General features: G+C 40.6%; 1 protein-coding gene across 2 annotated transcripts; it reads left to right on the forward strand.

The window, feature by feature from the left end:
• Positions 1-893: 893 nt before the first annotated feature.
• Positions 894-21,363, forward strand: pdcd6 (programmed cell death 6). 2 transcript variants are annotated; one of them, XM_071485526.1, is made up of 6 exons: positions 894-1,111; positions 7,200-7,261; positions 16,595-16,639; positions 18,189-18,359; positions 19,355-19,464; positions 20,462-21,363. In XM_071485526.1, exons 1-6 carry the CDS (start codon positions 1,029-1,031, stop codon positions 20,558-20,560), a joined length of 570 nt encoding a protein of 189 aa, XP_071341627.1. In that variant the 5' UTR covers positions 894-1,028; the 3' UTR covers positions 20,561-21,363. The 2 variants fall into 2 exon arrangements, with proteins under 2 accessions (XP_071341627.1, XP_071341628.1); XM_071485527.1 differs by having other exon boundaries at positions 897-1,111; positions 18,189-18,347.
• Positions 21,364-22,139: the final 776 nt, after the last annotated feature.

The raw sequence follows: 22,139 nt of genomic DNA on the forward strand, positions 1-22,139 counted from the left end.
AACTTAATTATGGTGGCTCAATCTGAATTAATTTTGAGTTAAACATGATACCGAAAGTGATTTAATTAAAAATATCTATCACCATATCATCATTATCATTATCGTCATCCCTTGTAATTTTTTTTTTAATTTAAAAAAATTTTTTTTTAGATTCTAGTATTTTCAGTGGCACAGGAATTTGGGAAACGCGTTGATTTCATTAGACTGCGCCTTTAAATTCCTGGTGACAGAATCACAGAGGTAATTGTGCTCAAATTCAAATGTTCTAAAAGGTGAAGAGAATTTGTTAAATGTTTGTTGTCTAATTTTAACCCTGTAATGCCTGACCGCAGAAATGGACAGAAAATTCAGATTTCTTGAATCTGGAACCTTTATTACAAAAAATTATTTGCATATAGGTTTTTCCAAATTTTATACACGATTTTACTACATACTAAAATGCAAACAATTACGTAATTATAACTTGCTTCAACAGATTAAGTGTTCATGTTAGAATATTACTAAAAATTACAAAGAAAATGTCACTGGAAAATCGTAAAAAATCGCAATTTTCTTTACCTTGACCCAGTGAGTTGGGAACTATCTGAAGGTGGCCAACTTGGATTGTCCCATGTGCTGTGTTTGAATTGTTGTAGTGATAAAGGTATCCACCAGGGGCTGGAAGACAAGTATCAGATTGGATACAAGAGGGTTTTGAGAGAAGTTTTTACCATAAGGTGATGCAATAGGTCTCAGAAACGCTTGTATCAAATTTGATGCATTTGGCATTATAGGGTAAAAGTCAGTTTTCTTATCCCAAACATCGCAGCTTCTATTTTCACTCAGTCAAAGCGGAGGAAAATGTGACGTCAGCCTCCCTTAAGTGAGTGTGGTGAGTGATTGGCCACGCCCCTCTGCGACCCAGGCAGCACCGTGAACGTCGGGTGGTGGAGTCTGATTGAAACCACAGAGAGGGGAAACTACAGCGGGAGGAAACGCAGTCTGTCCGTCTCGCTTGAACAATTTTGACAGGCCGTTCCCTTAAGAAAATGGCGTATCACAGTCCTTACAGAGCCCCGCCGCAGATCAGCGCTCCTCCGGACCAAGGCTTTCTGTGGAATATCTTTCAGAGGTGAGTCGGGGAAGGCGGCTGGTTGGGCGGCTCTCAGCGCGTCCGCCGCCGCCGCTTGTAGCGCGGAAGAGACGGAGGGAGTGGGCTGAATGCTGGTGACACCAAGTGTTTCATTCACAGCTCGCTTTGCGTCTGTACTCCCGTGTGGCTGCTTCTGACCGAGGACGGAGCTCCGCAGCGGAATTAGTGATTTAGTTATACGCTTACCTTTTAGTTGCGCGGCTCGCTGGCAGTGCTTCTGCCGCAGCTGTTACACGTCACTCAGCAGGCCACAGTGCAAGTCACAGCATTACTTAAGCTCGGTGTTACATAGCTTTATTATAGGTGCTGAAGGGTCCTACAGTTAAGCTGGCTCAGTGAAGTGTCACCTATCCCGGTGAGGATTCACAAACCGGGGTCCAAGGACCTCCAGGAGTCCTTGAAGGCTTTTGCCCAGTTGTTCCCCGCAATAGACAGTTCAGTTTAAGTTTAGAAAAAAAAAAAGAGATGTGAGGGAAATATTTAATGAGTGACTCCTACTACTACAGTTTGATTCTGAACCCAGTCAGCAGAGAAACATCATCTAAAGATACGGTTTCCTAAAAAAAGAAAGTCTGACAATTGTAGGTCTGTTTGACGCAGTGTTTATGTGAGGCTGCCGTGACCACAAGAAAGCTGATGTGCAGTTATAATGAAATCTGTCCCGTCCTGTGTTATGTTTTTACCCATTTCGAAGTTGAAGTCTCAGTGGCAATTTTCAACCTTTGATAATCATTGATTTCACAATAGTCTGAGTAAAAATTGTGTCAGCACCTGAGAAGCTTGTAGTAATCGGCAGAGAGGGAAGTAGCCCATATGCTTTGGCCAGTGGTAATGGTAAACTATAGACTTATGTAATACTGCAGAGGATTTTTTCCTCCTGCTTTGCTTTCTCACAACATTGAGATGCTGCAGGCATTGCAAGGCTTGAAATCTCCCTAATGAATTATTTATACATCACACCACATCCCTTAGAAATTAGGTCAGATGTATACATTTAGTCTCGTATATGTGTATATATATATATAGATATAGATATAGATATATAGTCTCTCCTTATCTCTCTCATGCTGTCATGCAAACATTACTTCTTATAGCTACCATGTCGGCATCTCTCTACTTCTCAAATACAAATACAAATACAAACAATATGATTTTCAATAACACACACACACACACACACACACAGTCTTCTCTCACATGGGCATTGTGCTGCCTCATCTGCTGCCTCTTGGGGAAAATCTGGCACAACAGTGTTGGAATTCCCTCAGTCATGTGATCAGAGTCAATAGAGCATAGTTTACGTGAGGGGCCTCTAAATCTGACTCACACCCACCGATATGACTCAGTGTCCTTCTGTTGTGCTGCTTCTGGAAATCCATTCACCTCAGGCCGCACATTCTTTTATGCTGTCTAATCATGAATCTGTCTGTTTTACTGACTGGGTGTGTCAGGTCAGTTGATGAAATAAAGACGTTCATTCTCAAGCTGTTTTTCACAGTGAATGGTGAAGGCAGATTGCAGTCGTGCTTTAACTGGCCTCTGAGTTGAGTGTATATTTTTCCAGCCGTGACAGCGGGGCTTGTGTTGTTTTCACCTTGCAAATCTATGTGTGTGTTTGTGTGTGTGCGTCATCACTGCAACATGGGGACCTGGAGACACCCATGGTAGCAGGAACTACCACAGAGCCGGTCTTGAGTGCTTTGGCAGGTATTTGCATGTAGCAGTGGGCAATCTGGCCAAAACATCATATGCCAACCTTTTTAGGGCAGAATCATGATTGGCAATGGTACAATTTTGGCAATTTCACAGTTAGGCAATAGGATGAAATGACTACAGATAAAATTGTGCAAACTTATTTAAGGGAGAGTGAAACATAGAAAGGGGGAAGAGAGAGAGCAGGAGGATAGAGAACATACCATGATGCAGGTTCCACATAAAGACATATAATAATAATAACACGAAGAAGAAGAAGAACAATAATAAAATCTTAACAGTGGTAATAGGACTGATAGTAGCAATAATAAGACAAATAACAAAACTAATAATATTAATAATGAAGAGACTAATAATGAGACTGAGGGTTTGAGGAAACCTCAGACTCTACAGCTCAGAAATACCAGCAGAGAGGGGCAGGAGGAGAGAGAGGAGGGAAACGAGAAAACACAAAACTACAAGAGAGAGAAGAAGCCGTGTTAGCAACATGTATTCATGGGATGTGAATGTGTACAAATGGAGAGGGAGAGGAGACAGGAGCTTGGTGCATCATGGGAAGTCCCCTGGCAGTCTAGGCCTAGAGCAGCGTAACTAAGGGATGGTTCAGACAAGCTTGAGCCTCAGCTATAACTGTAATCGTGAGGGAGACATTCTCTCCTGTTTGCCTGCTTTCTAGTGTATGATGCTGGCGTAACAAAAATGTTTGAACCCAGCCCTTCAAGTGTCAAGAACAACATCATTGTTCATACAGACTAGTTCCTGAACAAGAACAACGACATGTTCACTGACTGTCTGCTGTTTCAGTGTCAATACTTTGGATCTTTGGAATGACATCATATAAAAAGCAATGTTTCCCACAGGTTTTGTTTTTTTTTTCCCGCCATGGAAGCCACAGTGACATTGCCTTACTTCTGGACCGTTTATGTGGAAAGTAGGGCGGGTTTTGTTCCACAAGTCATAGTCTAACCTGGCTGCTTAATAGGACAGAGTGAAACTTAGGAAAATATGAGTCGAATAACTGACTCAGCCGTGGTGTTTTTTATGTCCTTCTGCTGTTTCACAAACCAGTTTTGTATTTGACAATGTCTGTGCTACAGGAAAGAGGGAGTTTTAATGATGTTTTCACTCCTTTAGTCAGCTTGTTTGATGTAAAAGTCTGGTGGAGTCACTTTACTTGAGGCTAAGTGAATGAGTTAGTGAAAGGAAGATGGGAGAGGAGGAGGGAGAAAAGGGCAGAGGTTATGTTAGACACAAATATTTTGATATTAACTGTCAGTATAATCTGACAGGCAATCTGATGATCTTTGGCACATGATCTACTTTTCCAATGAATCATACAGATTGTGTCATTAAAAGATGCTATTTTTAAAAATTCACTTGCTGCAAACCAGCCCATTGTTAAACAGCTGGCCTGCTAACTGCAGCTGGCGATGGCAGTCCTTGTTCTGCCTCGGCGAGCTTGGTGTGTGGAGCCATATGCACCAACACGAACTACCGTCACCAGCTGCAGTCCAGCTTCTGGTCATCACTTTCAGAGTGAAATCAAAGTGGAAACATGATGGAGAGATTTGAGAGTTGGGCCTTTGAGTTGAAGTGACAGGCTTTGTGTTCAGGCAACCTTATTACACAACTAGTCATGTGATCACGAGTTCAACTAAATCTGTGGGGGAGACTCGTAATTCACATCATGGATCATGATTCTACCTAAAAAGGTTGTTATGTGATCTTTTGACCACCCCTGCATCGGTGTTTGGAAAGGGTTGGGTACGTCACTGCGTGTACTAACCCACTCCTCACCATCACCGTGACAAAGCTCTCATTTATGGGGGTATGCTGAGAGCTATTTTCTCTCCAAAGTGACCAGGCAGGTCTCCTTATGTTTGTTTTTCTTTATTTAGGTGGGGGAGGTTAAAGAGAGGAGTACATAGAGACACAGTGTATATCTGGTCACTGTATAGAAAGGCTGCTGATATTGTGATACAACCTCACATAAAGCATCACAGTTGGGAGTGGAAAGCCATCCCACAAAGTCAGCGCTGGGCTGGTCCTGTGGTTGTTTTCATTGGGGGGTTTTTCCCGTCTCCTCCTCTCTCGCCTCTCCTCTGCTGGTATTCAGCATGTTTACTGAGTGTGCTCTGTGTTGATAGGTCAGGCCTGACAGGTTGCTAAGGAGCAACTGAGTCACTGGATGTTGGCATGTACCTACATTACTGTGACTTACATTATTTCACAGCTGTGAAACCCAGTATTTGGGGGATGGTTGAACAATCAAAAGAAAAAGTAATTTAGCCTATTTTTTTTAAATCTAATTTGTAAAACTTGATGCCCTTGAAGCTTTGAGTTATTTTTTGCCATGAATGCTTTTTTTTATGTGAGAGTTTCCCTCATGCTTGCTCATGACCTAAAACTGTTAGATGTTGGTCTGGAGATGATATGTTTAGAAAATGTTTTTAATCTCTGCGTTTGACTGATCAAACACAAGGAGAAAAGTGTGATTCTCAAAGGTTATAAAAAGTTATAAAAAACATCTCACCACAGTGGCGGTAATTTCACCCATTAACACAGAGAGTTAGATGTTTTGTGAAGATAGAGCCAAGACAACTATATAGCCAATCACTCACTGTTTTTCCATAATAACTTAACAACCCATACGTACACTATCTTCCCATGACGTACCTTTAGACCTTTAGACACTTAAGTGTGACATTCCCTTTGTGTCTTTGACGACTGCCAGAGCCAGCACCTCCCTTCTCTTTAGCTCTTTAAATACTGCCACAGAATTAAAAATAATCTCTTCATATCAAGAGGGGGCAACCAATCCATTATCACATAAATAACCTCAGGTGGGCTGCATTTTTTTTCCATCATTGTGATCATCAAGTCATTGTTTCATTCATTTACCAAGCACAAATACCAGACATTCTCCAGTGCCAGCCTCTCCAATGTTAAGAATGTTGTTCTGTGGGTGTGAAGATGATTAAGAAGTTAATGTTTGACTGTGTGCTTAAAGGATGATCAAATGTGATGCTGATTAGTTTTCTAATCAATTGATTAATTGATTAATGGACTAATTGTTCCAGTTTAAAAACCTAGGTCCTGGACAAAGTGAAGGACAATGTGTCAACATGTGTAATTCTAGTGCGTTTCTCTTCATTTTGACCATTTGGAAGAGAGAAAGGTGCTTATGACATACTAAAAAGGTCAGAATCAAACTGGGGATATTGTGGTTATGTGGTCTTAACCATTAAGCCAAAGAATTCCGTATAAGCTTTTTTATATAACGCTGTGGGAGAACACTTATCTAATGCATTAGACTGTTTTTGGTTTTGCTTTCACTTATCACTTTCTAAATATGTTGCAGTGAGATTCCTGCAGGCTGACACTATGCTGGTAGCACCAGCGTTGCGTGCCAGTCGCGGAACATCTTGGTTCATGTGAACAGGTTAGAGCAGCCACACAGCCTGCGTGAGCCGCGTCTGATGCGTGAGCGTGAGGTTTAGCGCCTGTTTTTCCACAGGTGACACGCACAGTTCCTGTTTGTTGATAGTGATATTATCATCATCACAGAAACATAGTGACACTTTTCACTACAGTTTCAATGACTAGGCTGTATCTGAATATGACACAGACATCAAACATATATAAATATTGTAATTTTTAACCATTTGAGCAGTTGCATGTGGAGATAGTACCACATGTACCATACAGTCATAGCAGAAACCCACTGTAGGCTACAGTTGTATTATGTCAGTAATTTAACAGGTGAAGGGCAGTGTTTTCCAGGTGCTCGCTCTCTCTCTGTTGCTCTTGATGAAGGTAAATAAGGTGAATACGGTTTATAATGAAAAGAAATCCAACACTCAATTATTGATGGAACTCAGTGTGGAAAGGTAGAGCTGTCAGTAGCAGCGCCGCAGCAGACACGCAACGCAGGCGGTGTGGACACAAATGCGTGCAAGCCACAGCAGTTCAGTGAGGTAGTCGTCACGCACACGCAGTTCAGACAGTGTGTCCTAGGTGTAATAGTTTTATGGTTGCCAACATTCAGTTTCACTTTTCGAGATCAACACACACACACACACACACACACACACAGACACACACACACAGACATACACACATACCCAGCTTGTTTGGCCGGTCTCAGGGGAGCCACGAGTGTGCATGGCTTCCCTGTGTGTCTGGATCACAGACCTCCATTCAGTCTCAGTGTTGTGTTGAAATACTTACACGCGCTCAGGAGGATAAAGTTTCAGCTGACAAGTGCTGATGCCTGCTCCTATTGTGTGTTGGAGTGTGTGGGTCTGTGAAGTAGTTAATGCAGGCGGTATCTAATCTGTGTTTTCCTCCCCAGGGTCGACAAGGACAGGAGCGGAGTGATATCAGACTCAGAGCTTCAGCAGGCCTTATCGAATGGTAAGTATCAGTTCCTGCTGTTTTTTTTTAATTTTTTTATTTTGTTTGTTTTGCTCTCCTTACACTCAGTAGGCAGTTTATTAGATACTCCTAGCTAAAACTAATGCAGTCTGAAACAGCAATCTGGTAATAAATCCTACCATTATAAAGGTTATCACGTTCAGTTTTTATTGAAATTGTTTTAGAAAAGTATTGATTCAACCTTATGACCATTATTAAGGATGTACAGACATGTGAGAAATTAAAGGAAAAAAAACTGGATGACACTGCTCCATCCATGAGGGGTCACTGAATGGTTTAATAAATAGGAAAATGATGTGAATCATGTGCTATTGCCTTCGCCTTTGACAGACAACTCAACATTGTAGTGGCTGGTGGTTGGAATTGTGTGCACTTAATACAGTGTACTGTTATCCTGCTTGTGGAGGTTCCCATCGTGACGCCATGGCTTTGCTTTTATAAATAAATACAAAAGCGGAAGAGCTGGAAACATTAGCATGTCCACCAGACAAGCTTACTATCTTCCAACCTGCAGAAATAATCTGGTGTTACTTCCAAGGCCATGGGCATTTCATACGACATCGTGTCGCCTGGATACTGCCACATCAGAGTGCAGACTAATGATAGTGGCTCCATCCTGCTTATTATTGGATTGGACTAACCCTAACCCCCCAGCCAAGCCTGCAATTGGAGATAGTGTGATATTCATTAAACACTTAGGTTAAAAGACCTTTCTCTTGTAATGTTAGAAGTGAAACTGAAAAAGTGAAATTTAGAGGAGTAGAGGAAAACTCTAACAACCTGTCTGGCTTTTATAAGTATGTAAGCTAAACAGCTAAAACAGGAACATAGAGGAGTCTCACATACAGAGTACCTAGCTCTAGACTTTCACATGGTTCATCAACTGATGATGATGCTGACATTTTAGCTGGGAGGGTGTCACAAATGTAGCCATCAAGTGAATATTTAAGACCTGATAGAAAATAACTCAAAACTCATCACGAAAATGTCCCAGAGAGTGATGCCAGTGATGGAGGTGTGGTTCAGAAGGAGGAGCAGGAGGATTCGAACAGGATTAAGGGTTCAGTTCCCAGTGTGCAGGTTGTACAGGTCATATTCTCTGCTGATATCTGAGAAAGGGAAGTCAGTTTTATCCCCTCTTGGGTCGAGAGGAGCTGCCACGATGCAGCAGGTTGGTAAAAATATCTGTTTCCATGCCCACCCACAACACTGCAGCAGTGTTGCATCGTGACCTTGAGACAGCAGGGTTGAAATACAGTAATGATTAATGAGACGTACATGTCAGAGCACGTATTTCCTAGAAACTGTAACAGACATTGTTTGTCTTCTCATTAAAATAGAATGTGTTCCCCATCAAGTTTATGACTGGATTGCTTGGGCAGTTTTTCAAAGACGGTGGAACAGATTACCGATTCAGAAATTCATTTTGAGGGCATTTCAGAAGAAAAAAAGAAAAGAGGAGTTAAAGCCAGCAGCAGCAGTGAAAGAAGCTGTTATCAGGCTGTGCACTGGCTCTGGCTCTGCATACCGATGAGTGTGAGTGCAGAGTTTCCCACACATACGCCCTACTTGAGCGGCTCATCCAGCTAAGACTCGCCCAGGTAAATAAAATCACTCAGGTCAGTCTTAAATCAGAACACCTAATTTCACTCTTTTCAAACAGACTCATTTTTACTAACATACCTGTTTGATTTGACTAAGTGGGGACTAGAGGCTTCTCTGTGCACAGCCGTCAAGCTAGTATCTCTCGATAGCTTGCCTGTGAGCCATTAAGGAAACATTGGTAAATTGTAGCGTCCGCCGATAGCCTGTGAGTGAGGCGTTTAGTTGGGCCGGGCGGTAATACATTATTACAATTATTAAAGTCTCAGCTCCACACATGACCCACCTCTTTGCCCATTTTCTGATTAGCAGGGAGTTAAGCAGTGTCAGACACAGCCAAGATGGTGACAGTGGAGCAGCCTGCATGTTGAGAGAGAGAGAGGAAGGAAGGTGGGCTAGTAATCGCAGTTAAGCTTATTGTACACTATGCTTCTGTAAGTTATTTAGCCTGACTTGCCCAAACCTGTGATATTTTCTAGGGTTAATCTTACTCATACATCACAACTTCAGATGCTCCAGGGATTCGATGAACTGAAGAGGAAGGTTTCCATACACTATAAAGCAGCTAATAGTGTAAGGGTCACCCATTCATAGACACATAACATAAACACAGACTGTTCTACTGATTTTCCTGCTTTCACCATGATAAACATTATTTTCTGTGCTGATTTTGGTTGGATTTTGATGATTCATTGAAACAAATGAGTTATTCTTTAAGCATAAATCTGTTGGTGCAGCAAGTCTGCAGCAGTAGGCTATTTAGTTTAAAATTAAAGGAGGAAAATCAGTAAATCAGTCTGTACTGGTTTATGAATGGATGTAGGTATACATTAGAATGATTGCATTTAATCATATAAACAGTTTAATGAAATGAATATTATATTGACTACCTGATGGTAAATCACACATAAGCTGCACAAAAATTAAAATGAAGCTACGTCAGTGACAAAAACGGATAGAACTACAGAAGTGGAGCATACTAGGTTGTTAATAGGGCCCACATTTAGATAGACAGCTGGCTTTCTTGGTTTCACGTGCAATTGCAAGATGTCCACACAGATGTACTGGACATACACACGCAAGCCTGAGCTAATCACTCACAGGCGCACTTACATACACACATGCTGAACTTAAAAATAATCACACGAGCATATGTTCGTGCGTCTCTTCCTCTGTGTCCCTTCTCACCCTCGCGCAGCATGTGTGCACCTTGCTGTGATGTGTGTGTCATGAACAGCAGGTTTCTTTGGTGCAGTCTCCGCAGGTTCATTAGGCTCACTGTGATATGAAACAGAGCCAGTGAAGTGAACACACTGCGCTACACCCTGTCTGGCAGTTTGCTCGCTACAGCCACCAACCCTACCGTCAGCTAAGCTTTGTTTGCCACACTGCTGTTGTCTGTCTTGACCTCTTTCTTTATCATCTACCTCTTCATTTCTCCTCTGCTGTTTTACTCCTCCTCCCTCTGGGGAAGAAGTGTGTAGAGAGTATCAAGGCTTTGGAGGAGGAGGATGTTGGAGCTGCTGCTGTTCACACTACTCCATCGCCTCCTTATTCTGCACCACATACTCTCTCTTCTTCTTACCTCTTGTTTCCTCAACATCCTTTTTTGCGTTTCTGAAATCTGCCAGCAGCTTTTCCCTGTTTCTACTGAGTGGATGTGAAAATGTTGTTTGATCCTCGAGGGACTGTTATGCTCTTTGTAAAGATGATGTCACTTTCTCTTGTGTTTCAAATTACATTAATGTCTCTTCCTACTGGCAGATGATTGTTTTCCTTTCCTTTATTACTCACTAACAACATTACATGACTGCATAAGACCAGATGAGTTTTTCAAATGGGCTTTTGCAGCTCTCTCCTCCTCTCTCCTCTTCAGGAGGATATGGCAGTGGCTCAGCTCCTGCTGTGTCCTCTCTCTGTTTTGTCCTCTGTCACTCTAACTTTCTATACTCTCACCCATCATCCGTTACTCAGTCCTACTTCGTCCAATATCTCTCTCTTTCTATTTACCCTCCCTCTTTTCTTCCTTCTCTCCATCCCTCTATCAGTCCTGGGTGTGACAGTGTATCATCCCTGATGAGACTGTGATTGGCTCAGTGCCATTGCGGTGTATATGCATGTCTGTGTTGTGTGTATGCATTGTAGCAGCACCAATTCCTTTGGCCACTCTTTGCTCAGCAATGAGTATCATACCAGACTCGCCTGCTCACACAGATTTATACTTTTCCTTGTGTTGTTGGAGCAGCACAAAAACTGCTGAGACCTGCCCTGGGACTGCAGATGGAAATTAGCCATTAGCTAAATCTGGTACAATGCCCCTCTTCTCTTTGCATGAGATAAATGTTTTTGTAGCTGGTCCCTGATAGATAAATGTAATAAACTAAATGAAACCAAGCACGACTGAGGGGAGCACATGCTTGCTGTGCAGACTTGGCTGAATGACAGGAGTCAAGGAGCTCATACAACAACCTTAACCTTCACGTCCCTGGAGCTTGGTAAAATTCGGTTACACTGGAGTTAAGTTAGATGGTGGTGAATATTGGTTTTTGCCAGGCACTCTCAAGCTTTCAATATCTTCTCCGTGTTATCAACTACCAATGCTGCTTAGCCATTTCTGCTTCAGCTGAGTAGCGGATGAGATGCTTCATGCACTCACTGACTCTGTTAGTCCCTATAATTTTTAGATAATGGTCCGAGGCATCCATGGTGTTTATGAGTGACTGGATTCCTTGGGCCTAGCCTGCTGGTCTATGTCACACACATCATGACTATTGTCTGGTGTAAACACAAAAACAGAAACTGAGAATTACTTGCTGAGGGACCCATTGGCTCGTGATTATTTCTAATGTTTTATGACAACACATGAGAATCGATTTGGTTGAATCCTAGTGTTATATTAAATATTGGAATTGGAAATAGAGGGTTTCAGCAAATCCAAGAAAAAAAAAAATTTTTGGATGGACCTGGATGTGAAATTGTACGTACTGAGTTTTGATGGTTGAGATAGTCTCAGCTGCCAGAATTATATTTAGACATTAGGAAGAATGGAGAATGCTAAATAGTGAAATTGCATCATATGAGATAATGTTGGTCAGGATAATGAGAAAAGGGCCTGAGGCATTGGGAGACTGGAAATATTCTAGAGTTAATTTGCATTAAAAGCTTTAATGTAAGATGATACTAAGTTGTGTGTAGCTCTGTGTATACTTACATGGTACAGTTTGATTCCCCTGTGTCCAGAAACACTTTATTTATTCATTTATTTATCTGCATCTTGTACTGTGTGAGCTATTCTGCACTATGTTCTGTACCATATTTGATTTTAAGACTGATGGTAGTGATGATGGTTTCACCTAGTTTTATTTCCTTTTCCTTTTCCATTTCAAGGTCAAACCATTACCTTTTGCAAACAGCATTAAGCACGTATGTGTTTTGGTTCACGTCTGTGAAAACTCAGGGTTTGTGTGCATGAGTTCATTTTGCATTGTCAAGGTAACAAGCATCTCACTGAGCCCCAGCACAACCGTTATATGTATGTGTACACTGCGGTCATTTCACTCTGTTTTTCATCCAGTCTGCCTCTCTCCTCACCTCCTATACCACCCCCCACCCCCAGAACCTCCCTCACCGCTGGCAGTTGAGCTCACTAGTGAGTGAGCCCAGTGTGTGGGCTGGACAGAGGGTGCATTGTCCCAGTTGGCAATTAGACACACACAAACATCTCAGCCATACTGGCCACCTCACACTGGGCAGCCACAGTCTGACTGGGATACACTGGTATTTGTTTGGCTGGTCATTTCACAGATTTAACTTGATCAACATTCTGAGATACGCATTTGAAACAAATCCCATGTTCTCTTTGTAATTTATGTGGAAAACAAGTGTCAGCTTACATTTGACTCTTTACTGTGGTTTTTTGTGAGTACAGTAAAACCAGAATGCTAAATCCTCTGGGCCTACATATTGGCAGATATTAGCTTTTCGCATATGTGTCAGTATTGTTGTATACGCCAACCAGAAACTGCACTACAGAAATGTTGGAGCATCCACCAGAAAACACAGATAAGTTTATTTTTCAAGTGCAAAATGTGCAACTCACTAGATATGTTTTGTGTTGTACATATTATTAAAACAAGTATAAGAGTCTGCAGCCATGCTAGAAGTTTATGAGACTGCACTTAGGCACAGTGGTGCTTTGAGCTAAACGCTAACGTTAGTTTGCTGACACGCTCATAGTGACGATGCTAATATGCTGATGTTTAGTGTGTGCAATGCTGTTAGTTTAGGACGTCAGCATGCTAATATTTGCTAATTAGCATTGAATGCAAAGTATTGTTGAGGCCAATGGGATCGTCTTTGTTTTGCAGACATTTGGTCATAAAGCAAAGTATTGGACACATTAACACTGTGACCTCATAATGATGGCACTGGATTAAAAAGTCAGCAACAAAGTGATTGAAATTCATCTTAAGGGGTCCATGATTATCTGTACCAGATGTGATGATGTTCTATCAAATAGTTGTCAAGACATTTCACTCAGAACCCCAAATGTCAGCCTCATGGTCGCGTTAGAAAAACTCTCCAAAGTCAGGAGGAGTCATCCTGTGGGAAACATGGATGTCTCCACATTCTTGGCAATTCTCCATCACACAGTTGTTAAGATATTTAAGTCTCGACACTGCAAGTAGGGCTGAAAGTTAACTCAAGATGGAACCCTGCTTTTTTTTTTTAATTGGAAATGGTGGCAGAAAGCGTGTCAGGTACCCTTCAGTGTGGGTGGAGCACACCAAACAAGTGTTGCACATTCAGAACTGTTATGGCTCCTGCTGAGAGGGCAATCTGGGCTCAAGAGTGCAGCATTGGTGGAAGTGTCTGGCAGGGTTTATGCCAGTAAATCATACAGTCCTCACTGCTCATGCATCCTGATGTGATTGAATGTCAAAAATGTCTCTGAGAAGACAGGTAATGAAACACCTTGCAAAGCTACTGTACACTTTCTAATACACTTAGTTTAGCAGCCTGTGGAAGAGGACAGCACTGCAGCAAGCTAACACCCAGTTACTCTGACTTGTTTCTATGAATTAGTCTTGCATCAATACGCTTATGTTACTCAGTGTTTGTTGCTTTAGAGCATAGATTTGAAACCCTGTTTCCAGTAAGAGCCTTGTGTCTGGTCAGAACAGCTGTACCCATAGTCCCAGAAAGCTTCACCCATCAATAAAACAAACCGAGGCAGAGGGAGGAAATGTTGAATGTCTTCTTTGAGCACTGAAGCAAAATCTGGGGTACATGGTTGCATACCAAAATCTTTTAAGTCTTAAAGTCCTAAACTGATTTCTTCCCCTTTGTCATTTATGGACTTTCTCAAAGGTAAAAAGGTAAAATCAATCTATTTATTTAAAATGGTTTCTCTGTTTTTCAGAGAAAACCTTTCAAAGATTTAAGCTTTTACGGATCTCGCTGCAAACCTGCTTACTGCTGTAGTGGTGGTGGTCAAAAACAACCAGTCAGGAACAGCGCAGTGTGACAAAGGCATCACACTATGCAGTCGAGTTGTTAAAATTCGCCAGAAACGTATTTATGGCCTGCAAATACAGTTGGAGGGAGGAATATTAAGTCAGCAAAAGAAGGCTAAGAGTTCAAGTTACTGCAACAAAAACTAAGCTGCAAATGCTGTATGCTCCTTTTCATCTCCTTATGGGAACAAAAGCCCTTTGCTCACCTGCTTATCTCTCCTTTTGCATATTCTTTCTCTTTTCCTCTCTTTCTCGTGGGTTTCTGCACCCTTCCACACTCACTTCTCACTTCTCTTTACTCCTACTCCTGAACTGTCGGCCTCTCTGTAATAAAGTGAGATGGTGAGTCAGCAAGGTCTTAGATGGCCTGATAAATCTCAGCTTCTGGAGAACTGAGAGTGTGAAGACGGCTATAAAGTAAACACCCCACTAAGCTTAATGCCCATCAGTCTTTTTCTGACCATATAGAAGACAGGTATTTTCACACATAAATTACAGTTTTGTGCGTGGCATAAAATGTCTCTGCCTTTTTAACAACTTACTTTTCTGTCTGATGTAATGAAATATGATGTCATTGGTTTAAAAGATCCTATGAACTCATTCAATAGATGCATTCATGTGTTTTTCTTTCCTCAACGTTATGTTTTTGATGTCTCCTCTTTGTCAGTGCACTAATAGTGTGCAAGGCTCCTGTGGGAACTGTCCTTAATTCATCCACACAGATTATTAGTACTTCACTAACAGAACTGTCATCCTTAACAACAGGGGGAAGTTTGTTTGGCATCTTTGCACTGGTGTCCATTGGATATTAAAACTATTTTAAGACGTTGCTGATTGATTTTCCACTGCGTGGTACCGGCTCAGCTCAACTCGCCTTTTCTGGTTTCCCACGGGGCAAAAGTTTTGGCTGATATACGATATCTGGTCCTTTTTTTTGTTCCAGTTGAGCTGAGGTGATACCAAAAGGTCATGTGAAAACACTGCTGATTACTGATTGATCAGAGAGAATCATTACTGCTGCTTCAACAATGTATGAGATGGGATGTTCTGGACAAACCCACCATTTTTAAAATGGCTAAGTGACTGTACACGCTCACTGTAGCCTGTTTCAGTTTTAATACGGCAACCTGCAGAACCACTCTGTTGCTGAGGAGGTGCAGATACTTCTCTGTTTGGTATCCCTTCCATATCCTCCATTGTTGTTGTGTGTGGTGTCAAAGATGACATCGCGATAGCTTTGTGCGTCATGGCACATTGAAGGGAGTTCTGTCTGCAGTGGGGAAAAAAGAAGTACCTGGAACCAAGAGCAAGTAAAATCAAGAAGTCAAGTTGAGTCGGCACCATGCAGTGAGAAAACACTATAAGGCCCTCTGATGAGTCTTTATTTTCTCTTCCTAGAACTAAAAAAAACAAAGGAGTGATCTCTCCTGATCACACCTAGGAATTCAGAAACTCAAATAAAATGGCTAATACTAAATATTGTGCACTGTATAGCAAATGGAGAGACACAGCTCAGGACCCGGAAACCAACACAGCTAAATGGAATTCAGCCATCATTCATTTTATTCTTTACGCCTGTGTTTTTCCTACAGTGACATGTCAAAATGTCTTATGTGATAAAGGCCTATTACGATGGTCTATGTAAGCAAATTGGTTATAATCACGGTGCCATCCGTTTAGCCTCGAGAGAAAGAGTTGTCAATAAAACTGGAGAGAATAACATGAATTGGCCTGCGCATATTAATATCAGCATTATTCATCTCAAGATTATTAGAAACATGGCAGTCATTCCTTATCCCAGGGTAATGAAGTGAATAATTCAGGACTGAAAAGTTGTATATTTTGAGAAGACAAGATCCTTAAATTGGTATGATATAGTCATAGTCTGTCTTACAAAATAAATGTAGACACCACAGAAATATTAAAGCTGCTGCAGCTCCTCTCAGCTTCTGTACTTTGCCAACTGCATGTACTCTGACAAGTCTCTTCTACAAATATAAACCCTTTATTCACTATTCATTGCTACCTGTCTAGGTCTATGATCTGTTACTTTTAATCACTCTCATGCATCTTCAACTGTGACATGAATTATTCTAGATGTTTTTTTGTTTTTTTTTATCATTGTTGCTCTTACAACAAATACCAAAATAGCCTCATCAGACTGGTATGTAACTGGTATTTTTCTGTCTCACAGGCACATGGACTCCTTTCAACCCCGTGACAGTCCGCTCTATCATATGTGAGTAATTGCCCACAAAGCTCATTTTCACACAACTGCCTTTTGCTGACAGACTGTGCAAGCTGTTTATTTGCTTCTTCTCCATGACAACCAGATAGATTTGTGAAGCTGTGAGAAAAATGAAGAGTGCTTACTTTTGGCTTCAGTGTTGGTGCAAAAATAAAGTGAGGAGGAGAGAGCGACAACAAAGAAATGGGACAGCTCATCCCAAAAGGCAGCTGCCATCTGCCTCAGACTTTAAATATAATGTTTTATTGTTCATAATGAAGCATTTAACCGTTTACTGACAATAAGAATTTTGACTGACTTAATGCCATTGGTTAAACTGTCAAAATATCCTGGGACATCTGACCGGATATTCACCACTTCAGACTACGCACCAGACTAACCTGACAGCATGTTGACACGTCACTGTTTCTGAATAAAACCAGTAGATAAACTGTCCCCTGTGCTGAGGACTGAGGTAGGCCTGGCCTGGTTCTTTTTCTTTCTTTTGAGGTCTGAAAAATGAGGTTTTCATTACAGTGCTCTTGGCGCTGGAGGATTCAATGTGTGTTCTCATTTTGTTAATCTGTTTATACATTAAGAAGTCTGGCTTCTATTTTCTATTTATTTTTAATAAGTTATTTAATAGTTTCCTACATGGGAGAGGGTCTTATACACGCTGCACTCGGGGCAGACACTCATCTATTCTAAATAGACGTCATATACATTTTAATCTAATTGGTTAACTATTAATGGTCAGTTAACAAGTGTAGGTTATAGGTCAGAAAAAAAAAATCTAATCTATTTACACATTTGAGGGAGCTGGACTAGCATTTGATAGTGTACCGTGTTGTTGGCAGCTTTTTAGCTACACTACTGTAGGTCAGACTGTCCCTCACCATACACATAATATACTTTTATGTATATTTGCATTCATTTCCTCTTTGGAATCTGAAAGAATGTGACAGATTTATTAATTAATTTATTTTTTTTAACTGCAAACCCTTTCGACTGCAAAACATTTCCATTATTGCTCCCAGTAAAAAATATGTTGAAAATATCTTTGCCCCAGTCTCTTATATAAGTTTTTTTTCTCTATTTGTTGTGTGACTTGCAGAGTAAATCCCTATAATTCCTTAGCTCCCTTTCCTACAGTGGCATTCTCAGTAAATCATTTGTTAAACAGTCCCGCAGAAAAATCCTGCAATAACACTCCCTTTGTTGGGAGGTAATTGGATTGAACCACATGGGGGCGAGGAGTGCAGCATGGCTGGGGATCAAACTGTTCCTTCCTCTGTTAAAATGTTATAATATAAAACTATAATTAAGTCTCATGAGACAAGAGTTAGCCTCTTTCTGACCAGACCACAGCTTATGCTCCACAGTTCTCTGCTTTTAAACTATATGTGGTGGCATGATTGCTTTCATGTCATAGGATTCATCCCAAGTGTGTGCTGAAGACCAACACTTCTAGACTTGTGAGTATACGTGTGTGTGTGTGAGACAAAGAGTGAATAATATCTCTTACACTATACCTAATTCTCCACCTCCTTCTTTCCTTCAGCCATGTTCGACAGGGAAAATAAAGGCGGGGTGAACTTCAACGAGTTCGCCGGCGTGTGGAAGTACATCACAGACTGGCAGAACATCTTTAGGACCTACGACAGGGACAACTCTGGCTTCATTGATAAGAACGAGCTCAAACAGGCACTGACTGGATTCGGTGAGCAGCAAAGTATGCTTGTATATTTACATTTAATCAATGTTGTGCAGGGCTCCGTGGCTGTCTATAGGACTGTCCTTTCTCTGGGTCAGTAGGTCTGATTTTGTCTTTTCAGTAGCTCTGTGTGTGTGTGTGTGTGTGTGTGTGTGTGTGTGTGTGTGTGTGTGTGTGTGTGTGTGTGTGTGTGTGTGTGTGTTGGATAGACCAGCATGCCACGGGAACACTTGTAATAAGGGAACAGTTTGTAATTCTATCCCTACTTTGCACTCACCGCTTACTGCTGTGGCTCAGGAGGTAGAGTGAGTCGTGACTGTGTGAGTGATACAAAGTGGTGAATGCGTAGAAAGAGCGTACATGAATGTGTGAGCGAATGTGGCTTGTACTGTAATGTAAAGCGCTTTATTTTAAAATGGGTCCAGCCTTCCATACATACAATCCAGTGCACTTGTGTTGGGGTAAATCGAAAATCATTAGTTTAGCAAAGAAGAATTAATGGTTCACACAAAACTAACATATTGCCACAGAAATCTCTTATGGAAATTGAGGGGTTTTAAAAACTCTAGTTTACTTTTTTTTATTTTTATTTTTTTACTGGAACATGCAGCAAGGGGAGAAATTTAATGAATTAGTAATAAAGATTACTGTAAATTTTTAAATACTGTCCAAATTTGCTGTGTCAGACTGCTGCAGCGTTATGTTAGTGCTAGCTGAAGTGTGATTTCCTTTTTTGCCCTAAACAAGGTTTTGTGGATTTGTTCTCTAGTATCATTAAACTGTTAAACTGTTGCATTTGGCTGAGTGAAAGTCACAGAAAGCTTACGCGTGTTCCCTAATCAATGGTAAATTAAAAAGTGTGTAGACTAGGTGTCCATAATGAAGGCTAACCAAGAAGACCAAACACATTTGAGAACTTCACACACAATAAATAGAGCCTCAAAGGGAGAATGTGTTGGATGCTTTTGAAATGTTAACTATATTGCTGCTGTCATATTTGCTGTTGTGTGCAGGCTATCGTCTATCAGACCAGTTCTACAGCACACTGATAGAGAAGTTCGACCGCCAGAGGAAGGGACAGGTGGCCTTCGATGACTTCATCCAGTGCTGCATTGTACTACAGGTGACACAGTTACACTATATCAAAATAAACTGTAAATAACATGATTTTATCCAGTTTTTCCACTTGCATGCACATATGGTCACTTCAGACAGTATTGAGACCCCTTCACTTTTTGCATACTTTGTCTGTTGTTTATTAAATTGTAAATGGATAAAATTGCCATTTTGCCCATAAGTTTACATTCAATAACCATAATGAAGCTGGTGCCTGGGAACAATCAAAGCTTTAGACATGGTTTATTCCCTTGCCCTGATCCATACCTGAACTTTATGGCCTGGTTTTTGTCCTGACATGCAGTGTGAATTGTGGGACCTTTATATATTATATCATACATAATAAATTTGCTATCATTTCTTGAAACAGGTCACAAATCGACAGCACAATGAATTATGTAAAAAAATGAAGGGGTCTGAATACTTTCTGAGGCGACAGTACATGAATACAGGATGTCCTGAACACTTGCATCACAGCAAGCCTACTCTTGTGTTTATAAGATTTACAGGGCAGTTTTTAATTCATTACACTCTTCCCTTTCAGATTATGAATTTTTGCTCTAAGTGTAATTGTAGCCTTTTATTAATATCTTGTTAAACTCTTCAGGTACAGTAGAGTAGTAATATAACAGGGGTGCTTGTTTATCCTGTCACAATCGCTCAAGAGGTCTCAACCATTCACTTCTGTTTTGAATTTTTTCTGAGCTAGAATTAATTGAATCAACTTGAGTTGACGTATTTGCATCTCCAGAATTATGGGGTATTGAAAACAAGCACATATACCGAGACAGTGTTGAACGTTTATAGTTGTCAACTATGCTGGTAAAAATGTGAACACGTAAAATTGTGATTGAAAAGTGCTGAAGCAATGATCTTTCAATAGAAGACATTATCTGTATGACTGAATGTATATCCATCTTGTTTTGGAGCAATAAGAAATGAAAGCATGGTGTTATAATATTCAAGAAGTTAAATTCATTATTATTGCCCCCTTCTTTCTTCAGAGGTTGACTGATGTGTTCAGGCGGTACGATACAGATCAGGATGGCTGGATCCAAGTATCATATGAACAATATCTTTCCATGGTCTTCAATATAGTATAACACACACGGATCACCACAGAAGAGCACAACTGGACACAACTGTGCAAAAGCTACCGGCACCTCCCGAATGTCTGCCATGGTGGACACTACAAGATTTTTTTTAAGCCTAATTTTTAGCCCCAGCTGGGCTGTTTCACACAAATTTATAAAACTAATACAAGAAAACTTAAAGGAATGTTCCATTTTTTTGAGGTTGTAAACCCTCCAGATGAGAGCATTTGTCTGGAAGTGCAACTACAGTGCTTGATGTTTTTAAAAAAAATCTTGTAGTGTTTTGTTCATCGACCAATCTGAACAATGTCTGTGTTGTGGACCCTCGGTTGGGAATATTATGGACACATCTGTCAGTCTGTCTGTCATTGTCAATAAACTTTTTAATGTCTTAACTTTAATTGATACAATGAAAAAATAACTCTGCTGAGAGTAAAATGATGCATTGTAAATATGATTTAAGATGCATTGCATGCTTTTCAGGGAAATTAGCCCCACTTTGAAGCATGCTTTCCCTTTCTTTTATCTTTTCCTCAGCCCTATTTTGCTCAAAGCCATGTTTACAAGAACTGTGAAAGCAGGTAATGTTCTGCTTTGAGATTCACTGACATGCCAGCTTACATGCCATATTTGTACAAACTTATTTTTAACAGCAGATCTTCAAATGTTAGAACACAGAATTTTTGGTAGAGGGTAAGCATAAAGCCTTTAGTATGGATTATGTTTTGTGCATGATGCCTTAAAATGTGTAAAAATGATACAAAAGAGAAATCTTTTTCTTATAAAAAAAAAAAAAAAAAAAAAAAAGAAAATCTGTTGTGGAGTCTGCTTTTATTATTTACAGGACATCAAAGTCATGTTGCATTGCAGAGGGAAACCATGGACTCAACATAGCTAAATGTCACCCTCTGCTGTATGTCTGTAGTACCTACCACTGCAGTGTACCTACAGATGTGTGACAAATGAAAGGAAAAACCTGAATAAATGAGTGGAGAAACAGAACAAATGCAAATTCCTCCACACAAGTGCACTGCATGGTACAATTAAACAATTAACATCAAATTATGCTCTGTGACCGGTATAAAAATGCTGATATGGATGGCCAGAGATTCAGTCACAAAGACTGCTCAGCAGCCTATTTTTAATAGGAACAGTGACTTAAAAAACACCTGCATTTAGAACAATGGGAGATATATCAGTAAATAGGTTCAGAAACTGTGGTTGACAACACACATTTGATGATCAAAGTTTGCCAGCAGGAACAGTCCATGAATGCACATTTGAGAGCTCACTGATGTGAAAACCACTGGTTTAGACAGATCTGGAAAAAAAAGTGACATAGTCAGATAAGATTGACCAAAAACTAAATTAATTAATTTAAAAAAGTACCAAAATTGCACACTCAATTCAAAATGGCAGACTTCGTCTTGAATTTTGGGTGTAGCTCCAAGAGGCTTTGTAGATGATATAATACACATGCCAACCAGTTGAAAATTTCTTGGGGCACCCTCCAGCGATTTTGCTACACCCAAGCCCAACAGCCATATCAGATATCAAATTAAGCCACTTCTGGTGTGTGTGCAAAGTT

The sequence above is a fragment of the Trachinotus anak genome, unplaced genomic scaffold, assembly GCF_046630095.1.
Source record: "Trachinotus anak isolate AG129_WGS33_773 ecotype Australia unplaced genomic scaffold, CSIRO_AGI_Tana_v1 ptg000009l, whole genome shotgun sequence".
Classification (NCBI taxonomy): domain Eukaryota; kingdom Metazoa; phylum Chordata; class Actinopteri; order Carangiformes; family Carangidae; genus Trachinotus; species Trachinotus anak.